Raw genomic sequence first — 22341 nt, 5'->3', positions numbered from 1 at the left:
TACATACTGACCATTACATCTACATATACTCTTACCATCATCCAACACAAAAACTAGGTGTCATTATTAACTTTCACAAGCAGAGCAATAAATGTTTGCTCAAATCTGCAATCTCTTAAGCATGAATTAAAAGTTATCAGCAGCATTTTTTATAAATGATGGCAATGAAGAAGTACTATCATCAGAATTCTTTGACTTCACCTAAAAATAAAATGGATATGACAGTAAAATCATAACCATTCCATATTAAAGGAATATCAGAAAAAATAAACAGAATACTTCACAAAACAATCTTCATTTTACTTTCAAAGTCCTCCTACAAATTAAAGAAGTTACTTATTCAACTTATCCAAGTATCACTTGATTTCCCTTTTTCACTCCTAGAGTGGAGTGTTTTGAACCCAGTACACCTATAACTCATCATTTATAGGTAAAAGAGGATGCACAATTCCTATCTAGAAGGAACATAAAACAACATAAACAGCTAATTGGCTGGCCGAGTGGTTAGCATATCCGCTCTCCAGCCAAAAGGCTGCGGGTTCGAATCCTGTTGTGGGCATGGATGTTTGTGATTGTCTGTGAAAATACTAGTGATAGTGGTTGGCAGTAGATAGCGTTGGTGTAGTTGTGGATTGTGAATGGTGGAGACCAAGTTGTAGAGTAGGTGCCCTCCCTCGATGAGTCTTTGGACTCCTTGGAGGCGACAAATAATAATAATAATAAACATCAAATTTAATAATTATGAAAAATTTGGCTTTTCCAGGGTATAATGGAAAAGCCATTATACCCTGGATATTCTATACAAATTTGTATTTGGAAGGGCACATATTCCTTACATCATACCACAACCTGTCAAGAATGCAGATTTAAAGAAGGCTATGAAATTCTAACGAACCACTTAATTTCAATGATGAGATTGATGGTTTCAAAATCTCAAGAGTTTGGATGGCACATATTTGACCCACCTAACTTGTTTTTAACAAGTCATAATTTAGACTATAAGCATCTGGCAGCCTCCATTAGTCTCAGTTGCTAATTACTTCAGGCATTTATTTACTGCCTCAGTCTTTATTTGAAATATTAATAAAAAAAATTTATGACTGAACTTGATCTCTGTAATAAAAAATAACAGGACTATAACTGTATTGTAGCCATTTTTCACACCAGAAGTCAGGCTACTAAGATGGTGGTTGACCAGATTAGTGATACTGTGTGAACTACATTGTAGCTTCTTATATATACAGATGTATGTGGATATATATATATATTTCTGATGATGACCTTAATATGAAAGTTAAAATGTTAGGAAATTATTTTTATTACTAAAGATGGTTTCAGGACTACAATGTTAGTTATGAGGATTGGCTGAGGGAATGTGGATTGCAGAGTTTGGTGGCTAGAAGGAGAGGTGATATGATTGAGACCTTTAAACTGTTGAGAGATGGTTACAGGGTTGACACTGGGGAGTTCTTTCAGTTTTTTCGCTTGGAACAGTGGGAAGGAGTGATGACAAGGGGCCATCCCTGGAAGTTACGAAAGGAAACTGTGAGCAAGAGGGCGAGGAGTGGTTTCTTTGCATGGAGGGTAGTTGAACCATTCTGCATGGTAAGTTGTATAGCCATGGCACTGATGCAAAGCAGAACAATGGCACCCAAGGCATCATTATTTAAAGAATTCAACCAAAGAGATTTCATAGAGTGCAATGTCTGCAAGATGTACTCATTACCAAAGACAAATGGACTTTGATTTGAAAGTGATAGTGATGGAAAAGTTTGTGCTGAAAATGCTATCAAAGCCGAAAAGTGCTGATCAGGTTGTGAGATTGAAGCAGTGGATGATACAGAGAATACACATGAAAATGTCTGACATTTTGTGAGGGGAGAGAGAGAAAGAGTAAAAGTGTTGATCGAAATAATAGTAGTATGACAGATATGAAGAGGTTGGCCTTAATGAGGGAGATAGCTTGGTTACATGGAGTGATACACAGGATGAGGTGGGGAGCTAAAACAAAAAGAAACATCTGGTGAGTGGGTTAGTTGATATCAGAAAGAAAGAAGTGCAAGAAAAGATAAAGGAATGCTTGACTAAGAGAAGGAAAAATCAAGGAGCGAGTTTGGTATGGCAATTCTATCATAAGAGGTGTGATTGGTGAGAGATTGACAAAATCGTGCATCCTGGTTGCAAAAATTAATGATGTTAGCAAGGCTATTAAGAGGGTAAAGTGAAAGAGCTGATTGTTTTTGCTGGAGCAAATGATTTGAAAGGAGAAAAGTATGGCATGAAGTAGGATATGAAAGAATTACTGAAAGTAGCAAAAGAAAAGAGTGAAACATGAAATTCCATTTTTCACTCTTGGAATCCACATTGAATTCTGATCAGTAAACTTCAGGACATGGAAATGGATATAAAGTTACGATAGTGAATCTGTTACCTTGGTATAACAGAGTTGAGCTGAAGAGGACCATAATAGTGAATAAATCGATGCATAGGTTATGCAGGAGGAATAATGTGGAGTTTGTGGATGTGAAGTGAGTGCGATGGGTGAAACGACTTATAAAAAGAAGGATAGTTTGCATCTGAATGGATTTGACATTCAGAAAGTTGTTGAATGAAGTGAAAGTGGATATGCAAAATCAGGGAAACTAGAGCTTTTAGGGGGAGAAACTGTTAAGTGGGTATGCAGATATCAGTAAGGCAGTTGAGTGTAAAAATGTGTATAAAATGCCTAAGTTGTTACCACTGGTAACAAACCAGAATGAGATAGTTAGTATAAAGCAGTGCTTTTTTTCTCGAAAAAAAGGTGCCGGTACTCACCATGAAGATGTTATTATAGAAACTACCACACTTTTAACATATCCTCCGATATACCTTCGTCATCTCTAGATCGCTTCTTGTTTTTGGTATCAACTGCAGAATGACGACCTCGGAGCAGCCATGAGTCCACATATTTGCTAGGGTTGAACTGAGCGAGCGGAGGTCCTACTATCCTGATGAACATCAGTGCAGAAGTTGTCTGTACAAGCGTAGACGAACTTACTATGAGATTCATCTGAGAGAAACCCCTTTCACATTCACTGGAAGATATTGCAATTGTGCCCAAAAGTAGTATGTCCGGAACTTTATTTTCTTGAAGATATTCACGGAAACCATGAACTGCTTCTCTTTCATTTAAGCGAAAATTGCGTGCTAACTTTTTAATTTCAGCTTCACCAAATGTTAGATGCTTCCCAGAATTTTCTGGCCAATACTTGGAATCTAAAATCTTAGGACATTCAGGCAAATCAGCATCATCTTCTAAGCAGATGCTTTCCAACAGCTTCTTTCAGACTTTTACAGAAAGCAGATGAACTTATTGCAGGACTGTGTCTTTCATTTTTGTGGAGCTCAATCCCTTTTGAACTTCATGTTCTTCTGACTTTGAAGAGAAATACTATAGTACGGACCAGGATTTTCAATTCTTTCTTCAAAAAGTTAAACTGTATTCTTTATCTTCCTGTCTACTTTGTACAAGTCAATATTTCTCTCTTGTAAATCTAGACTTAGTTCACTAAGTTCTTGGAGGGCATCACACATAAGGCCCAAATCAAAAACAAACTTGCATGACGTTATTTTTCTTAAAAGGTCCTCATAAAGAAAGTGATCTGTTTTGCTTCTTCTGCTGTCTTCTCTTGCCTCTAGAAAGTGATGGACCGAGGGCTTCAAAGTCTTGCCACACTGCAGAAACAGTGCGAAAGCTAGATGCAACCCAGCGAGCGCTTAAAATTCTGCCAGTTTTAAGAAGTTAAAGTTCTAGAGTCTCTGCACATTCTTGTAGTTCTCTAGCATTCTTAGATAAAGTATGATAAGTCACAAAAAGTTTGTCCACGAAACTCTTAAAGCGATTCACTCCTGCCACATTGTTCTCCGTGTCACTAACAGACAGTTCTGCACGCCAAACAACACGGCTGCACCATCACAAATTACAGACGATAAATACTCCTTTAAGTAATCTTCAGATAATCCTAAACACTCAAGATAACTAATTACAGAGTTTAGAATTCCTTTAGCAATTACATCTGATGATTCGATCAAATCTTCAGGAAGAACTACACAAACAATAACAATCAATGTTGTTGTATTACTCACAGTTGTCGATTCATCAATAAGTAACGATATTTTGTTCTTGGAGTTCACTATTTTGTCTATTATTGTTTTTCTCATTTCATTTGCGATATGGCTCACAATGTTAATGCAAGCATTTGCAGAATGAAGAATATATTCCATGTCTAGACCATTAAGTTCCTGTAAATTTATTTCATCTTCAAAGTTATTAAATGCTTGATTTCTCCTTGCAACTTTGTAAGCTGTTTGAAACACTTTTCCTGTTACGTCTTTATTATGAGACAAAGTATTTAGGAAAACTTTCTCTAATGTTTGGTTTTTTGCTTCGGACTTTATTTTTTGGCACGCTTTGTGTGCTGCACTCTCCTTATAATCGTACATATTTTTTCTTAATTTACCATTAACGCATTAACTGTTGTTTGCGAGATTCTCCAAAATGACTGATTTTACCATTTGCCCACTCCACTAAAATTTTTGTTCCCATGTGTTTATTGACGCCAAGACTTCCAACATCACAACACTTTACAGTCCAACATTTTATTTTTGACATACAGCCACTCGTTTCTCTCGCAGAAGTCATTTTTCTGCAAAAGTCCAACATTCGGTCCAATCATTATCAGAATCTGCTTCCTTTTGACCAGTGGATCTTCGGTCTTGGTTTTGTGATCCTCTTCACTAGGTGTATTTTCGGTGCTAGTTTTCTGTTTTATAGGATCACAAATAGATTCAACAATTTCTTCTTCTTCAGCCTTTTTTTACTCATTGGCATAAAGTTACTACTTATTTTATCATTTTGAACAATGATTGCACTGATTTAAATTAGATTAATTCAAAACTCACGTGAACACCTGCCTATTGCAGAGTGAATATAGAACTGATAAACTGATATTGGAAACAATTGGAAGTGAACACAACTTCCTGTTTCTGGTTGCGTACCAACCTATGAAACAGGAAAGCAGGGTACCAACTTACGAGTAATCAAAACTGAAAATTCAATTCATGAACACAGTATCATCTACAGAAATATTTATAATACATTTTGCTTCAATAAATTGCAAATTTTTAAAAACTTTAAGAAAAAAGGTGCCAGTACTGCATACCATTGTGTACCGCCAGAAAAAAAGCACTGGCATAAAGCATAAGGATAGCGGTGAGCCAAAGGAGCTTTTGCACTTAATGTATACTAATGCTAGGAGCATTCAGAACAAGTGGCTGACAGCAGATATGATTAGTGTGTTTGAGAGAGGATAGAGAAAAAAGAATGGTGGAGGGGGAGATGTTATTGATGATAGCCAATGAACTGCAAACAGAGTAGAAGTATGCATTTTTGAAAATTATGGAGACAACTACCATGTTTGAATAAAAACTTTAGTTTAATATAACTAAAATCTACATTCGACATTTCGACCTTTATGTCAAGGTCATCTTCTGGAGCATACAACTATACACAGAAAACAAGCTACACTACAATCAAACTGGTTTGTTAAAGATACTGACCAACCGCTACAACAATTGTTGGCCTGACCTCTGGTGAAAAAAGTGGTGAAAGGAGCGACCAACTACCGGCAAGCAAGAACCATGTGATCAACCTATCAAGCCACACCCTGAACAACGCCGAACTTACGCTACTGAATAAAGGACTTAACTATGCAATAGCACCTAAAAAGGTAAACAAATTGGATTTTTTCTACCACATAGAAAGAGGCATCAGGTCCCTACCTAACAATATAGCAAATAAAATAAGACTAGAAACTAGTAATGTCCTAAACACTAAGAAAACCATACAGAATAATCTCACAAAAACTGAACTAGCAGCAATTTAGTCATTAAAAGCCAAACAAAACATAATAATAACGAAATCAGATAAAGGCAATGCCACTGTCGTCCTTGACAGGTTAACATACGTACTTCAAATGAATCAACTAGTAGCCGATAACAACACATATAAGCTGGTAAATTATAACCCAACATAAAGGATAAAACAGAGAAACTACTGAAGTCCATCACTTCTTGGCCACCAGACACGGTTAAAAAAACTCAAACCCCACTATGCCCCCCCCCCAGAATATATGGGGTCCCAAAAATACACAAACAAAATGTGCCCCTTCGACCAATCATGGAAGGAATAGACAATCCCAATTACCACTTAGCCAAGAAATTAGCAGCAACACTCAGGGAGTTGGTAGGCCATTCCCCCTCCTACATAAAAAACACACAACACTTTATAAACAAAATTAAAAACATAACACTCGACAAAGACGACTTATTAGTCAGTTTCGACGTTTCTGCCCTTTTCACTAATGTCCCCATCAATGACACAATTCTCCTACTACAGAACAAATTTCCGCCCGACATTATGGCCCTCTTTGCCCACGTACTACAGTCCAGTTACTTCGTGTGGCAAAACAAATTTTACCTACAGAAAGAAGGTGCAGCCATGGGCTCACCACTATTCCCCCCAATCGCTAACTTCTACATGGAAACCTTTGAGCAAAGGGCTCTTGATTCCGCCACGCTAAGACCGACAGTCTGGCTTAGATACGTTGACGATGTGTTCGTGATCTGGCCGCACGGGCGACAAACACTAAACACATTCCTTAGCCACCTGAACAAACAACATGAACGCATACAATTTACCATCGAAATCGAAAACCAAAATTTGCTCCCGTTCCTAGACACACTAGTCACACGTCTTCCTTCAGGTACTCTATTCTTCACAGTCTACCAAAAACCGACACACACACACACACACACACACACACACACACACTGGTCAATACATACATGTTAATTCATACCACCACCCACACAAAAATATGGAGTCATTAACACCCTTAAAAACAGAGCTACAACAATTTGTTCTAACCAGCAAGCCCTGAAACAAGAACTAAAAATCATCAGCGACACATTCATAAATAATGACTATAACAAAAATACTATTAATAAAATACTCCATAAAACAACAACAAAAATGAATCTAGATTACAGTAAAACCATAGCCATTCCATACATTAAAGGGTTTTAATGTATGGGATGGCTATGGTCAGAAAAAATTAACAGAATCCTACAACATTATAACCTGAATGTCACCTTTAAACCACCCACTAAACTTAAAACTATATTCAATTCCTCTAAGGATCCTCTCCTCCCATTAGGACATCCTGGAGTCTATTGCATCCGCTGCACCTGGTGAAACAGGACGGACAATCCCTATATGCAAGAAAGAACACATTAAATATAACCATTATGGTGAAGCAGGCCTCTCAGACCATGCACTCAACACCTTACACCAAATCAACTGGAAAAGCACCTGCTCTTTACACCATACAAAACCCTGGTATGAAAGGAAATTTAAGGAAGCCTGTGAAATCCTGATAAACCACCCAAATATCAACAACAAAGATGGCATGAAAATTCCAAGGATCTGGATGGCACATATTCAGCCTACCTAATATATAAGATCCAGCATAAGTCAGGACTCGAGCCAATCTTCAGCTAGTATTAGAAACCATTCCATACCAACTGGCTGGGATGTACAAGTATAATCATGATGTTGATATATGTATGTATATAGATAGATACTTGTTGTTGCGCCCAATGTATTTCTACAACCAACAGATAACACTAATAATAATAGGACTCTAGCGTTGATGTATAATTTTTTTTTTTCCACCAGAGGTCAGGCCAACATTTGTGTAGCGGTTGGTCAGTATCTTTAACAAACCAGTTTGATTGTAGTGTAGCTTGTTTTCTGTGTATAGTTGTATGCTCCAGAAGATGACCTTGACATAAAGGACGAATGTAGATTGTAGTTATATTAAACTAATATTTTTATTCAAACACGGTAGTTGTCTCCATAATTTTCAAAAATGCATTCGAATCACCGTGTAAGCTTAAAAGAAAGGAGAGTAGAAGTATACTAACTGGTATATACTATACAATCTTGAAGCCTTCCTCTCAAGTAGGTGTCATTACATTCTTAAAAAAAGTTATAAATATCTGCAGTGATGAGAAAGCTCTGAATAATAAAACCAACTTAATTGGTATGTTCTTAAAATCAGTTATTAATAATGGCTAACCAAATTCTGAACAGAAATACATCTAGTTTAAAAAAAAAAAAATAAAAAAAAGCCATGCTGCTCTTTACATGTTTTTTTTTTATATTCCACTCACAAAAATGGAAATTTATGATACATGTAGTGCCTCCTACATTATCTGTCTCTTAGCCCTCCCAAGTGGGCTAAAAAGAAAGTGAGCAGAAAAGGAAAAAAAGAAAGGAATTATTTATATATTTAGAGGAAATTTGGGTATGTTTAATCATGCATTATGGGAAGAATCAGTCTAGACTGGGTGGACTGGTTTGACTTATTGAGGTCTTTATCAAAATCTAGACTTAGAGCTTGAGGTCTGAATGGCACAAATCATATTTCCACATATAAATAACATAAAGCATATAACCATATTACATTACTCTGGATTAGAAATAGTTATAACATGATCTTTTCTTGCTAGAAAAGAAAGGTAAATTTTACTTAATTTTCTCCTCTTACTTGTTATGCTCAGCAGCCAGTCATGGTCAAGTATGGTAACTTGGCATCACAGAAATCTAATGAATGCTAAGAGTTTCTGGAAAGAAAATCAACTTCATTTGTAAAATGTTTTTCCAACCCAAAAACATTGCCATCTGACCTATGGAGAGACTATATATTAGTAAATTATACTTCACAAGAAATTATTTTTATTTCATCCTTATTTTATCCAAGTGCGAGCAAACAAATTGCATGTAAAATATCTTGAGAACCAGGCTACTTGTATTGAGGAAGTTTTATCTTTTCATTGAGTTGTTGAGTCCTAATGAGCAGCACAGCACACTCCCTTTTTGTGCATGTGTAATGTCATGCATTATTTTTATTGTTATTTATATGGGTCCATTGAGTCAAAAGCCTTATGATAGTCAAAAGCCTTAAAGTATGATGGGTTTCACATGATAATCATGTGAAACCCATCATACATCTCCTTGAACTTATTCACTGTTGGGTGCTCACAACCACCAATTAATTTCACTCATTCACCGTTCTTCAAGTAAAGAACCTGTTCTGCACACCCTTGCTAACCACACTCTTAGACAACATTCAAGTGCAACGCCTTGTTTTCCTCCTACTCCCCATATATTGAAAAATTTCTTTTGTGTCAATGTTATAGAATCTCTTTAGTAACTTATAAGATTCTATCATATCCCCCCCCCCCTCTCCTCTGCCTGTCAGCTAAACTCTGCAACTCTCACACTTTCAGTCTATTCTCATAGGGAACATTCCACAAACCAGTCACAAACTTGGTCACTCATCTCTGAATCCTCTCCACCACAGTCGTCAACATGCAGCCAAATTAGTCTTATATAGAGGGATAATAACCTCCCTATCTTTGCTTGTTAATGTGTTCTTCAACATCCAAGCAATCCTCTGAGCTATTTTGATAGCTCTTACAATATATGCTCTGTATTTCAAATCTTGTCAATTTCTAGTAGTATTGAAGTACATCAAAGTGGGCAAAGGACAACCATTGTCTTTTGCCCATATTGTCAATTATGGGAAAGGTTACTACCTAGACTGATTTTATCAGTCTAGGTAGTAACCTTTGATTTATTGAGGTCTCATCAGTGGAAGCTAAATCCATGGAGGTACTGAGAACTAACTCAGTGGCTGAAGTTTTATTTCAGTATAAAAGTAGCAAAGGGGTGCATCATTATTAGTAATGATTGTTTTTTTCACAGAGAAAGAACATATCTTCTAAGTATAATTTACTTTCTTTCTTAGCAGGAGAAACTTCTTAACTAATAAAAATTATTTATTTTATTATTTTATTTTCTTTTGCAGAAATTGTGGATGGCAATGTCAAAATGACTCTTGGACTAATTTGGACCATTATTCTGAGATTTGCCATTCAGGATATATCAGTGGAAGGTATGTATGTTTGTATAAATTTAAAATTATTCAAACATAACAAAAAATAAAATCCTACATTTCTACATATTAGTAAAAATAAATATATTGCCTTCAAATTATCACTGGTAATACAGATTGAGATGTCAGATATTATGCATAATCTGCTTTGTTATATCAAAATAATTCTAATGTTATCCTCCATTTTTAAGGAAACATTCATCTTCCAGGTGATTATTAGGCCAGTGACTTGTTATAGCCCAATAACATAGGTTTTCTTAAATATAAATATGCTATGTGATAGGGCAGTTAATCCTATCACTGTATTTGCTCTGTCAGTTGTTGTTCCTCCTAGCTAGTTTTCCTTTACTGATATATGGCTTCTTAGAAAAAAAACTCTTGCCACTTACATATGAGAGTAGTTATTTTGCATTCAGTTTCAAGCTCTTCTAAGTGCTTCTCATAGGTCTTTTTGACCAAAGATCCAACCAATAATTGTTCATTCTTCTGATTGTGATATGGTGCCATTTTATATAAGGAAATATGAAATCTTTGTGCAGGTATCTCTGCTGGAGATTGCTTGAATCTAACAGTGCTTTTCCCTCCCTCCCCTTATCACAGCACAGTGTTTTATAAAAAGGATATATTCTTTCATGTTAACATTGATTCATGTTATTTATGCTTGTTGCTTTTCTCTTCCACACACACAGAAAAATTACCACATCGCCATTTGTTACATCATACAGTGCCCTTTGTAGCAATTACCTTTTTTTTCCCCACACACACACACATTTTTGACCAAAGATCCAACCAATAATTGTTCATTCTTCTGATTGTGATATGGTGCCATTTTATATAAGGAAATATGAAATCTTTGTGCAGGTATATCTGCTGGAGATTGCTTGAATCTAACAGTGCTTTTCCCTCCCTCCCCTTATCACAGCACAGTGTTTTATAAAAAGGATATATTCTTTCATGTTAACATTGATTCATGTTATTTACGCTTGTTGCTTTTCTCTTCCACACACACAGAAAAATTACCACATCGCCATTTGTTACATCATACAGTGCCCTTTGTAGCAATTACCTTTTTTTTCCCCTCAGATATCGCTTCTGCATGATGCGCATATATTCCTGCAAAGTTTTGTGGTATTTGGATCACTGGATGGTGCTCCTGAATGCCTTAAACAGGGACACTTTTTAATTTTGTCCCATCTCTCTCTCTCTCTCTTCACATACACACACACACACATTGGTGCACTCAGGGAGGGGAACAAGGCCCCCCCCCCCCCCCCAAAAAAAAAAAGAAAAAGGAAAATAACACTAGAAAAATTTCCAAAAATCTTTTACTAATTAAAATTCATTTTTTTTTTAAATTTATGTTGCGTCATGTAAAAGGTGTCTATTTCTATGCTACTTATGAATTAGCGGTCACATAAGGTGGGAATACCCTATAGTGCTCGGGAATCCTGGGTGCTGCTTCATTTGCCTGAGCCAGGCCAGAGGAGATCATGGGTATCATGTATTGGCGATCATTCTTTTTTCTGTTAACTCAGATGAAGGCCGTCAACACATTGTGGACTGGACACAAACTTCTAATATATATGTGTGCTATGATGAACTTGAAAGAAAGATTGTCGAATCTAGAGAAATTAAATTAGATTCTTCCCATATCAATAACAGCCTAAGTTTCAATCTCCCTGATGCACACATTGCCTCTGTTCAATAGTGGTGCACTCGTGACAGCATGTAGTCAACTTTTATTTGGAACTCAAGCCCGCATTACTATTTTCAAAATGTACTACTGTCTTTTGTATTAGTACTATTAATGCAATTTTTAAGTCTGTTATTTTTTGTATATTTCTTTGATTGTGATACCTGAAGAAGTTGATCCATTCAACGAAACTAGTAAACTAGTAGTATCTTTTTAAATAAACCATGTCACCTCTTTATCTCTCAGTATCAGTCATTTAAACTGATTAATAATATTTTCTACCAAGTAAAAATGAACAATCACAATATATTATTATGATTAGTATTATACATACATGAGGAGGGGGGGGGGGCTGAAAAGTTCTGATAAACACCTAGAACAAAAATGATATTAAAGCAACTGATATAACCACAAGAACATATCTTACAGCCTTTAATCTCCATGTTTCATCAAATTGTAATAATTTGTTCTTTTTCTTTTAGGATATATAAGGAGAGATGCTTTAATATCATTTTTGGTCTAGGTATTTATCAGAAACTGTTCAGTCTCCCCCCACCCACACACACACAAAGACAAGCTATATTACATTTCAAAGAGTATGCAAAAGAGTAGTGATTTAATCAACTGTTATTCTACTGGCCCGACATCTAATGGTGTTGATGGTGGTGGTGGGGGGGGAACCTACATCAAAACTTTATTATAATTATTATCTGAGACCTCCAGGGAGTCAAGGACTTATCAAAGGAGGCTGTAAATTATCCAACCCAGCTATCATACCTTCCCTTAAATTCATTTATATTAGATGCACTCACTACCCATAAGAGCAAATTATTCCACTCACTCACTGCTCTCTGGGAGAAAAATCTAGCTCTTAACCCTTTCTTCACTGAGAACAACCTTAACTTCCATGGATGCCCCTGTGTTCTCTCCCTGCCTTCCATATAACGAAAAATTTCATCATTTGAAATTCTGTAACACTCATTCACAAGTTTATAGACCTCTATCATATCACCCCTCTTTCTCCTGTTAACCAGAGCCTGTAATCCACATACTCACAATCTGTCCTCATAATCTAAGTCCCATAATCCATATATAATCTTTGTAAATCTTCTTTGCACCCTTTCCACAGCTTCTTTATCCCCCTTGGAACCCGGGAGACCAAATTTGCACACAGTAATCCAAGTGTGGTCTTATCAAAGCCTTATAAAGAGGCAAAATTACTTCCTTATCATTATATCTGAAGGTTCGCTTCAACTTAGCAATTATCCTCTGAATTGTATTTGCAAATTTTGCTATGTGGCCTTTGAACTTTAAATTCTTATCCACCAATACACCAAGATCCCTTGCTTCTTCAGTTTCTTGTAGCATAATCCCGCTAATATAATATGCCACTGGAACTCTAATCATGCTAAAGTGCATAACTTTACACTTACTAACATTAAACTGATAGCCATTTTCATTTGCCCAGATTTTCAGTCTATTCAAATCATTTTGTAATTGCTGAATATCAGTAGCATCTCTGATTTTCCTGCCTATCTTTGCATCATCAGCAAACAATTGCAAATCTGATGATAGACCCCTGCTTGATGTCATTAATGTATAGATTGAACAATAATGGCCCAAGGACTGAACCCTGAGGTACACCACTGGTTACCTTAAATCTGGCAGATTCACACCCACTGTATACCACTTTTTGATATCTGTCTGTCAACCATCCCCTGATTCAAGTCAAAATAGATTATGTTCCAATCCCATATTCTCCAGTTTACACAACAGCCTATCGTATGGTATCCTATCAAATGCCTTAGAAAAATCCAACATTATCATAGTGTATCCATTCCCTTTATCCAACTTGGCCATAACATTGTTATAAAATATGATCAAATTGCTAAAACATGACCTTCCTTTAGTAAACCCATGCTGTTCCCCGCAGAGTATAGAATACTTGTCTACCCATTTCTGTATGCGAGTTCTTCTCTAAACTTACCAACTTCTCTAAAATCTTCACTACCACACCAGAGATACTAATAGGTTGGTAGTTAGACACATCAGTTTTTGCATGACCCTTGTGCAACAGAACTATTATACATTCCTTCCATTCCTGTGGTATCATTCCTGAGCTGAGACTCAAGTTAAAGAAATGTGTGAAAGGCTAGCCAATTCAGCTGAACATTCCTTTAACAAACGGGCAGATATTCCATCTGTCCCTATTGACAAATTCTTATCCAGGTTATGCAAGAGGTCTTCAACCTCATTTTCATGAACCTCCTCTATTTCCTATTTTCTATTTCCTAATATCCTATTTATCATATTTTGAGAGAACAAATTCATATTAATACTTTTAATACAGTAGCCTAAGCAGTAATTTAACATAATTGTCATAAATCAATAATTTGAGATGTATACAAAAGCTTGTTTTTGTGTGTCTGTATATATATTATATATGCTCCTGATGATAACCTTAATATGAACTTCGAAATGTCGAGAAATTAAAGTAATTATTCCTAACATGGTTGTAGTCTCCATAATTTACTGAAATGAATGCTGATCACCATGTAACGCTAAAGGAAAGGAACACGTGTTCAGTGATGTGTAACGAAGCATGCCTGAATTTTCTTTAAACGAGCTGAACTGTTTGGGAAGATGTTAGTTTACTGTGCAGTGCAATACGTATTTCCACCATGTAGTTCTAATATGCTATTTTTATGATTATCTAAATTGGTGTTATTACTGTTGACTGACTGGCTGAGGAGGTCATTTTCCAGAACTATCTGGAGCTTGTAAGCATTAATGTATATGCAAAAGGTCAACCATAGGCTGCATCGGAGAGGTAATGGTATAAGGATGTTGACATTGGAATATGATTGATAGAGAAAACAACACATTATGATATGTGCTAAACATATGTATATTATAAGGCTGGTGATTATGAGAAGCTCAGGAGACAGCCTGCAGCTCTAGCATGGCATATGGAGTTGGGTAGAAAGGAGATCAATACTGGTTGGGTGCTGTGTGGTGGTCTGAAAAGTTCTTGGCCTAACAATGAAAAAACGAATTTATAATTGAAAAATTATTTTTATTTTTCAACATAATCTCCCTTAAGACTAATACATTTATTCCAACGATGCTCCATCACCATTATCCCAACCCTGTAGTGGTTCTCGGTAAGATCTGCAAAATACCCCTCTACACCTGCAATCGAAGGAAAAACTCTTGATTCGAAGAAAAACTCTGACCAGCGAGGAAGAGTTCTAGTTTTGGGAAGAGATAGAAAGATACAAATCTGGGGAATGGGGGGGGGGGATGTTCCAACAATTCATAGTGCAGATCCCTTAATTTTCCCATTGCCAAAACACCTTCATGGGCAAGTGCATTGTCCTGATGAAAGATGATTTATTCCTTCTGCAAACTGGGTCTTTTCTCATGAATTTTTTCGTCTAGTCTAGTTAAAAGATTGGAATAATATTCCTTGGTTATTGTTTACCCTTTTCAAGATAATTAATAAACAAAATGCCTTTAGCATCCCAAAACACTGATGCGATAACTTTTTCTGCTGATGGAACTGACTTTGTCTTCTTTAGTGCTGAACAATCGGCTTCTGTCCACTGTTTGGATTCTGGTGTGTAATAATGAATCTGAGTCTCATCCATAGTAATAAATTGATGCAGAAAATCAGTTTTATTCTTGTTAAAACTCTCCAAGCACTGTTCAGAGATTTTCATGCGAGTGCATATTTAATCAGCTGGGCACCCATCTTGCGTAAAACTTTTTCATTTGCAATTCTTCATGCAAAATACATCCTACATGTTCTTTTGTAATGCCTATAGTCTCAACAATTTCATGCACTTAGATTTGCTGGGCATCCAATGCATATTGTGCACTTGATCAATGATTTCTGATGTTGTTACACTTTTTGGACGTCCTTCACATGGATAATCTTCAATAGCTGGTACGGCCATGTTTAAACTTGGCAGCTCATTTCTTAATTGCGGAAAATGAAGAAGAAGAGTGCACAACTTCGAATGAATTTCTTTAGGCATTAAACTTTCTTTTACAAAGAATTTTATAACCGTACAATACTCAATTTTATCCATTGCAAGGGATACAGAACACTCTGACTTCTGACAGCCGTATCAAAAAACTACTTGATAGAATGACTTGCAGTTTCACATGGATGCTTATGACAGATGTACCAACTTGGAAAAAAAAATCTTGCCGATAGTATCGCCATTTATGGTCAAGAACTTTTAAGACCACCCACGTATTTAAGAACCATCTAGTAGAAGCAATGTCTAAATATATTCCAAAGGTCAGAAGGTTAAATAAGGTAGGTGTGGAATGGATGAAGGAAGAGATTAGGCAAGCAATACAGAAAAAGAAGGCATTATGGAGGAAACATTAGATGAGTGGCAATCATCAATTTCACAAGGAGTACAAAGAACCGAGGAGAGTGACTCAATTGGTACATGTAACAAAGTGCGGTATAAGCAGCAGTTAGCTAACAAAGCCAAAAAAATAAAATAAACCAACCCTAGGGAGTTCTTTTGATATATAGCCAGCAAATATTTAAAAAAAAATTATGTTAGGATGACATTGATTGGAGAAAATTGTATAAGGACAACTGCTGTGGAGGATGTAGTTGAGATATTTAATGAGCAGTTCATAAAGGTCTTTCATCCTTGTGAATGTGACATCATGGGGAGTTTGAGATCAGGAGGAGGGGAAGAGGAGGAGATGAGTTTCTCCTCCTCACAGTGAATGATGATGAGGAGAGAATAACTGTTAATGAGCAAGAGGTATATATGGGGAATTGAACAAACTTGATGTTAATAAGACTGCGGGACTTGATGTATCATTGCATATTTTGAAGGAATGTGCCAAAGAGTTGACATCTGCCTTGGCAATTTGTTTAATATAATCTTATGCTGAGTCAAATTCCAAAGGAGCAGAAGGAGGGAAGGAAGAGAAGATTGTACTGCTTTGTAAGGGTGGTGACAGCACTCAGAACACAGCATCAAATTATAGACCAGTCTGAATCAGGTGTTGTGGTTCAAGTACTGAGAGGCTAGTGAGAACCAGGATCCAGAATTGGGTTGCCAACAATGGTATTATCTTTGATGGACAGCACCAATTTGCTAAAGGAGTAATCCACGTACTTAATACAATAGGGTGGCATCTTCATTGGATGAGGGAGATGGATATATATATATAGGAGTACACTTAGATTTTGCAAAGGCTTTTGATAGATTACCATATGATAAGTTGATAGTCAAGGTAGAATGGATACGGTTCGATATTAGACTAGTGCATAGGATCGAAGATTCACCATTCGATAGGCATCACTATCTGATAGGTAGTCACTAGTGGTGTGCCTTGGGTCTGTTTTACGACCGTTGCTGTTTAACATTATGTTTATGATATTGGGGTGGATTTGAATGGGAGGGACATTCAGTTGTTTGCAGATGATGCAAAGCTAGAAAGAACTATGAGGAGTATAGCAGATGTTGTAGCCTTACAAGAAGACTTGAATAGACTGAGTGAATGGTCATGGATTGGGGGATGGATGCCAGTTCAATGTTGCAAAATGTAAGGTTTTAAAATTTCGAAAAAAAAGATGGGATGTAGAATTTACTCTTTGTGGGAATATATTGTTGGAGGTTGAGGAAATGAGAGATCTTGGAGTTGATGGTGGATTAGGATCTAAAATTTAGAGACACATTGCCAAAATTGTGAAGACAGCACAATGAATTCTAGCAAATCAGGACTCTTTAAATAAACTTTCAGATTTATACAAAAGTTTTTGGTATTATCCCATGGTCACTGTCAATTCCATGTTGAGCCAGACCAGATTTATGAAGTTTAACCACCTTACTGGCCATTATGGATCAAATGCGCATCCTCATACGCTTTGTATCCATCATATATTTCAATGTAATATCAATGGCATTACAATTATAATATGCACTTTGCATTCATGATAACCTTGACATCTATAGATGTCTTGGACGGTAGCATGATTAATAACCTCCTATATTTGAGGTAGAAAAGCCATCATAAAATGAGGAAATGCAGCCAGAGTAGATGAGATTTGATTCAAAATGCTCAAATGTGGAGGTATAAAAGTTTTGCTTTGGCTACACTGCATAATTCTTAGGGCATGGTCAAAAGGTAGTAGAGTTCTCATTGTTTCCCTCTTTAACATCTTGAAAAGAGATTCAGAAAGATTGTGGAAGAAAAATTTGGAGAAGAACAAGCTGGGTTCATACCAAATAGAGATTTGTCAAGGTTAGATTTTTGTTTTATGACAAATAATTGAGAAATCATGGGAATATGACATAGATCTGTACTTAAGTTTTGTAGATATGGATGAGGCATATGACAAGGTGCCAAGAGAAAAGCTTGCTTTTCAAAACACTACAATTATATGGAGTAAATGGAACATTATACAGAGCAATATCTAGTCTATATTTAAGTCATAATTCAGAGTTAGAATTGAAGGAAATACAAGAAGATGGCTTGATGTAAAATCATGGGTAAGACAAAGATGCACATTATCTCCACTCTTATTCATCATTATCGATGGATCATGTTATGAAGGAATGGTATTAGGCCTGATATTAGAATTGGATATGTCAAACTTAGCTCTTTGCTTTTTGCAGATGATGTTGTACTCCTAAACACATCTAGAGCAAGTTTCCAGGATTCTCTAAATAAATTGAATAACAGCTGTAACAAATTTGGCATGAAAATCAGCAATAAAAAGACCAAAACTATTTGAACACATCAACTGTATTCAAATAGTTTTGGCACAGTTTTTAGAGAAGATGGAAAGTTAAATCTGTAAGTTAAGTTATGGATCTGAGAGTTGAGTTAGAAATAAAGCAATTGATCAGAGACTCAAAACCCTCATTATCTGTGGTCTCGGAAGTTATCAGAAGGAAAAACGATTTTCTTTCTTTTGCCATCAATTCTGGTTATTTTTCTTGGGTTTCCCCCCCCCCCCCCACCCTCTCTTGCCAATTTTTACATGGAAAATTTTGAAAAATGAGCCATAGACTCAGCTCCTTTCAAACCTTCTTTCTGGTTCAGATACGTAGATGGCGTGTTTTCTGTTTAACCTCATAGCCCAGACACATTAGACTCCTTCCTCAGTTACCTCAATAGTCTACATCCAAGAACCAGTTTATGATGGATAAGGAAAATTACAATAGTTTACCCTTCCTTGACACCTTAGTAATACACCTTCCTAATGGTAACCTTTCCTTCATTGTATATAGAAAACCCACTCACACAGGCAGAAACATTCACAAACTTTCCCCCCACCCCTCTCAACAATGACATTATTAAAACTCTAACCAATACAGCCTTTAATCTTTGTTCCAGTGGAACCTCTCTTTCAACTGAACTCAACCACATACACAATATCTTCCTTTCCAATGACTACAGAATTAAAAAGATAATCAGTTCCTCCTCATTCCTTGACTATTGCCTCAGAAGGATTTCAGAAATGGCATCACTATCCTCTATATTCATGACATATCAGAAAAAATAGCCAGGTCTTTATAAAAGTACAACCTGTACACTGCTTTTAAGACACACTGGAAACTTGCTATTCTTATCTGTTTTACCAAAGATCAGCTCCCTCCTCTCTCAGTCACCATCTGCAATCACAAGTACGGTCAATCTGGCCTTATAGACCATGTATTAGATATAACCCAAAGGATCTCCTGGAAGAAAACCACCATGCTCCACCATAGTAAATTTAAAATGGAAGGACTGTTTTTAGAATCTGCAGCAGCACTCAGAAATCAACTGAATTTAAATACATACGGATGCACAAAACTTTCCAAAATTTGGGAAACAGTAATTGTCAGAGGTCCCACTTTACATCCTAGGCCACTTACAAATGCCCAAAGAGGGTGCACCACCTAGATTAGTCATCCACATGTTTCATTTAGTATTCTGTTGTCTTTGCGTGTGTTACAAGTGTTATTTGTAATCCCTGAAGACGAAATATTGGAAGCATTAAAATTAGTTTTTAATCCTTTCCTAGTGATGTATATATATTCAATTAAATGTCAAACATGATATCCTCCCTGCACTTAAGCCTTTACACACGTATATCTGTTGAGCTTTGTCCACCTTTATATTTCTTTAAAATTTTCATCTCTAAATCAATTTTGGTGCATTTACACATGGATTCACTGTTTCCACTGTCTCTAAGCCTTTCCTTTTTCAGTCATCATATGTAAACACTAAAAAGTATCCAAGTGTCACACAGATAGTACGTCAGTGTTCAATAGTAAACAAAGCAAGACTGAAAGAGGGGCACTACAAGGGCTGTCTGCTTTATGGAAAATCACTATTAGGTGTCAAGCTAGTAACTTTGCCACGTTTAAATTTTTATAACTCAAAATTTTTTAAATCATCCTTTCTGAATTTATGTATATAGAGATTTACCTGTATTAATTAAAAAAAAAATTATTAAACATTAAAAAAAATTAACATTAAAATCATTTATCACTAGACATTCACAAACATCCATACCACAATGGAATTCAACCCATGGCCATTTGAGTGGAATAACTATCCACCAACCAGGCCAGCAAGAGCTACTCCTGAGTTTCTCCAAGCCTATCCATAGCATTTGTCCAAAGTTGTGGTGACATATGCAAGAAGACCCTCTATGAACAAACTTAGAATAACTTAAGCGTCATAGTTACGGTTCGTAACTTTAGAAATTTGGAGAGAGTTTAGATGTTGACTCTTATGAATGCATTATTCACAGTAATAGTTAACACCTTATTATGGTTTAATTAATGCAAATATTATTTGTAACTGATTAAACATTTCTTTTTTTATGACAGAAATGACAGCTAAAGAGGGTCTCTTACTGTGGTGTCAAAGGAAAACGGCTCCTTATAAAAATGTCAATGTGCAAAATTTCCATCTAAGGTAGTATCTTTAATTAATTTGTCCATTATTGCATATTGTGTTGACTAAGATATTAATTGTATTTTATTCATTGCATATGATGTGAAATATAGAAGGTGTGCATATACACATCTTCTATATTTCATAGAAGTCAATGGGGACCCCCCCCCCTATAGACAAGGTGCATCATGGCATGTAATGATCCATGTGTTTGTAACCAGCATAAATTGGAGGAATATGATGCTCCCAAGTCAGTGCAAGTGTCTGGGTGAAATGGCTATGAGAAGGGAACTGACTGAGTTTGAAAGAGGTGTTGTGATAGGATGCCATTTGTATACCTATTTGACAAATTGGACCATCCCAGGTCAACAATCATGGAAGTGTGGGAAGTCAATTGCAAGTGCTACCTGCAGTTGGTGACGACTATACTCACCAAATGTGACTGTACGTTGCTATGAAGAATAATATGTAAAAACTGCCATTTGTTAGCTGGAACAATGAATGTGGAGTTCCCACACTTGACTGGAACACAAATCTGCATAAAAACATTCAGAACTGAAGCTCACAACATGGGTTTCTTCATGGTGGGACCACAATATGCAATCCCCACATTACCTGAACCAATGTGGTCCATTGAAGCTTAAAAAGCTGTGTTATTATAGAGCAATGAATCACTCTACACCCTCTCCAAGCAGATGGACATGTATGGCAGATGTCTGGTGAACATATCTTACCAGAGTGCATAACCCCAACTATGAAATTCCAAGGTGGCAGTGTGATAGTATGGTCCCACAAACATTGAACTCTGAGAGGTATCTGAACATTCTGGACAAATCAGTGCTTCCTACTTTGTGGAGTTTCTACAGAACTGACCATTGTCTCTTTCATCAAGACAATGTGCTGTGTCATAAGGCTGCTGCTGTAGCTGCATGGTTTGTGGACATAAATGTGACCACACTTGACTGACCTCCACAAAGCCCGGATGTCAACCCTATTGAACATCTGTGGGATGAACTGAACATTGAGTGAGGGCAAGGGATGCCTGCTCCACAACATTTCACAATCTGATTACATGTTTATGGGAAGAATGGTCCAAAATTCCCCTTCATTGCTATCATACACTTGTGGAAGTATGCACTGTAAGATTGCTACAGTCATCACAGCAAAAGGAGTTCCTAAATATTAAGGCATGTATCATGGCTGTTTGTCAACAAAGTTAACAAACAGCTGAATGTCAACAAAGATGTACACCAAGCAGTGTCTATCTTTGTTGACATTCTTCATAAATACAAATTAAAGATACCAAGAAATTATATACTTGGTTTAATCCTTTATCCAAGTGTAAGCACACAAAATTTTGTGCCTGAAGTATGAAGTATTTTCAGGAGGCGCAAACTTTGTTTTCTCACGCTTGGATAAAGGATTAAACCAAGTACAGGTATCCCTTGCTTAACGCGGCGAAATTAATTGCGGCAATCCCTTGATGTACGCGGCAAGAGTTTTGATTAACGCGCTTTTAACCTTGCGGAGCTCGCAGCTGATCTGACAGATACATGCAAAATGTTTAATATAAATATTCTTACACAATTCAGTGTATAGCTTGGAGATCATGAGTAGCTGTGCATTCATATGTTACGAGTGATATTCCGCACT

The 22341-nt window shown here is 36.5% G+C and overlaps 1 protein-coding gene across 4 annotated transcripts in view; it reads left to right on the top strand.

Moving 5' to 3' along the window:
* The window catches only part of Actn (alpha actinin), a 339371-nt gene that overhangs the window by 124355 nt on the left and 192675 nt on the right, over positions 1 to 22341 (top strand). For all 4 annotated transcript variants that reach the window (XM_090407380.1, XM_090407381.1, XM_090407379.1 and 1 more), the window contains exons 4-5: positions 9975 to 10061; positions 20622 to 20709. In XM_090407380.1, the coding sequence (XP_090263506.1) occupies positions 9975 to 10061; positions 20622 to 20709 (175 nt within the window). The remainder of the gene's footprint in view (positions 1 to 9974; positions 10062 to 20621; positions 20710 to 22341) is intronic.

Source organism: Typopeltis vanoorti, chromosome 17 (genome assembly GCF_054136105.1).
Source record: "Typopeltis vanoorti isolate ZY-2024b chromosome 17, IOZ_Tvanoo_1.0, whole genome shotgun sequence".
NCBI lineage: Eukaryota > Metazoa > Arthropoda > Arachnida > Uropygi > Thelyphonidae > Typopeltis > Typopeltis vanoorti.
Note: the sequence above shows the minus strand (reverse complement) of the source record. Positions and strands in the feature narration are given on the sequence as shown.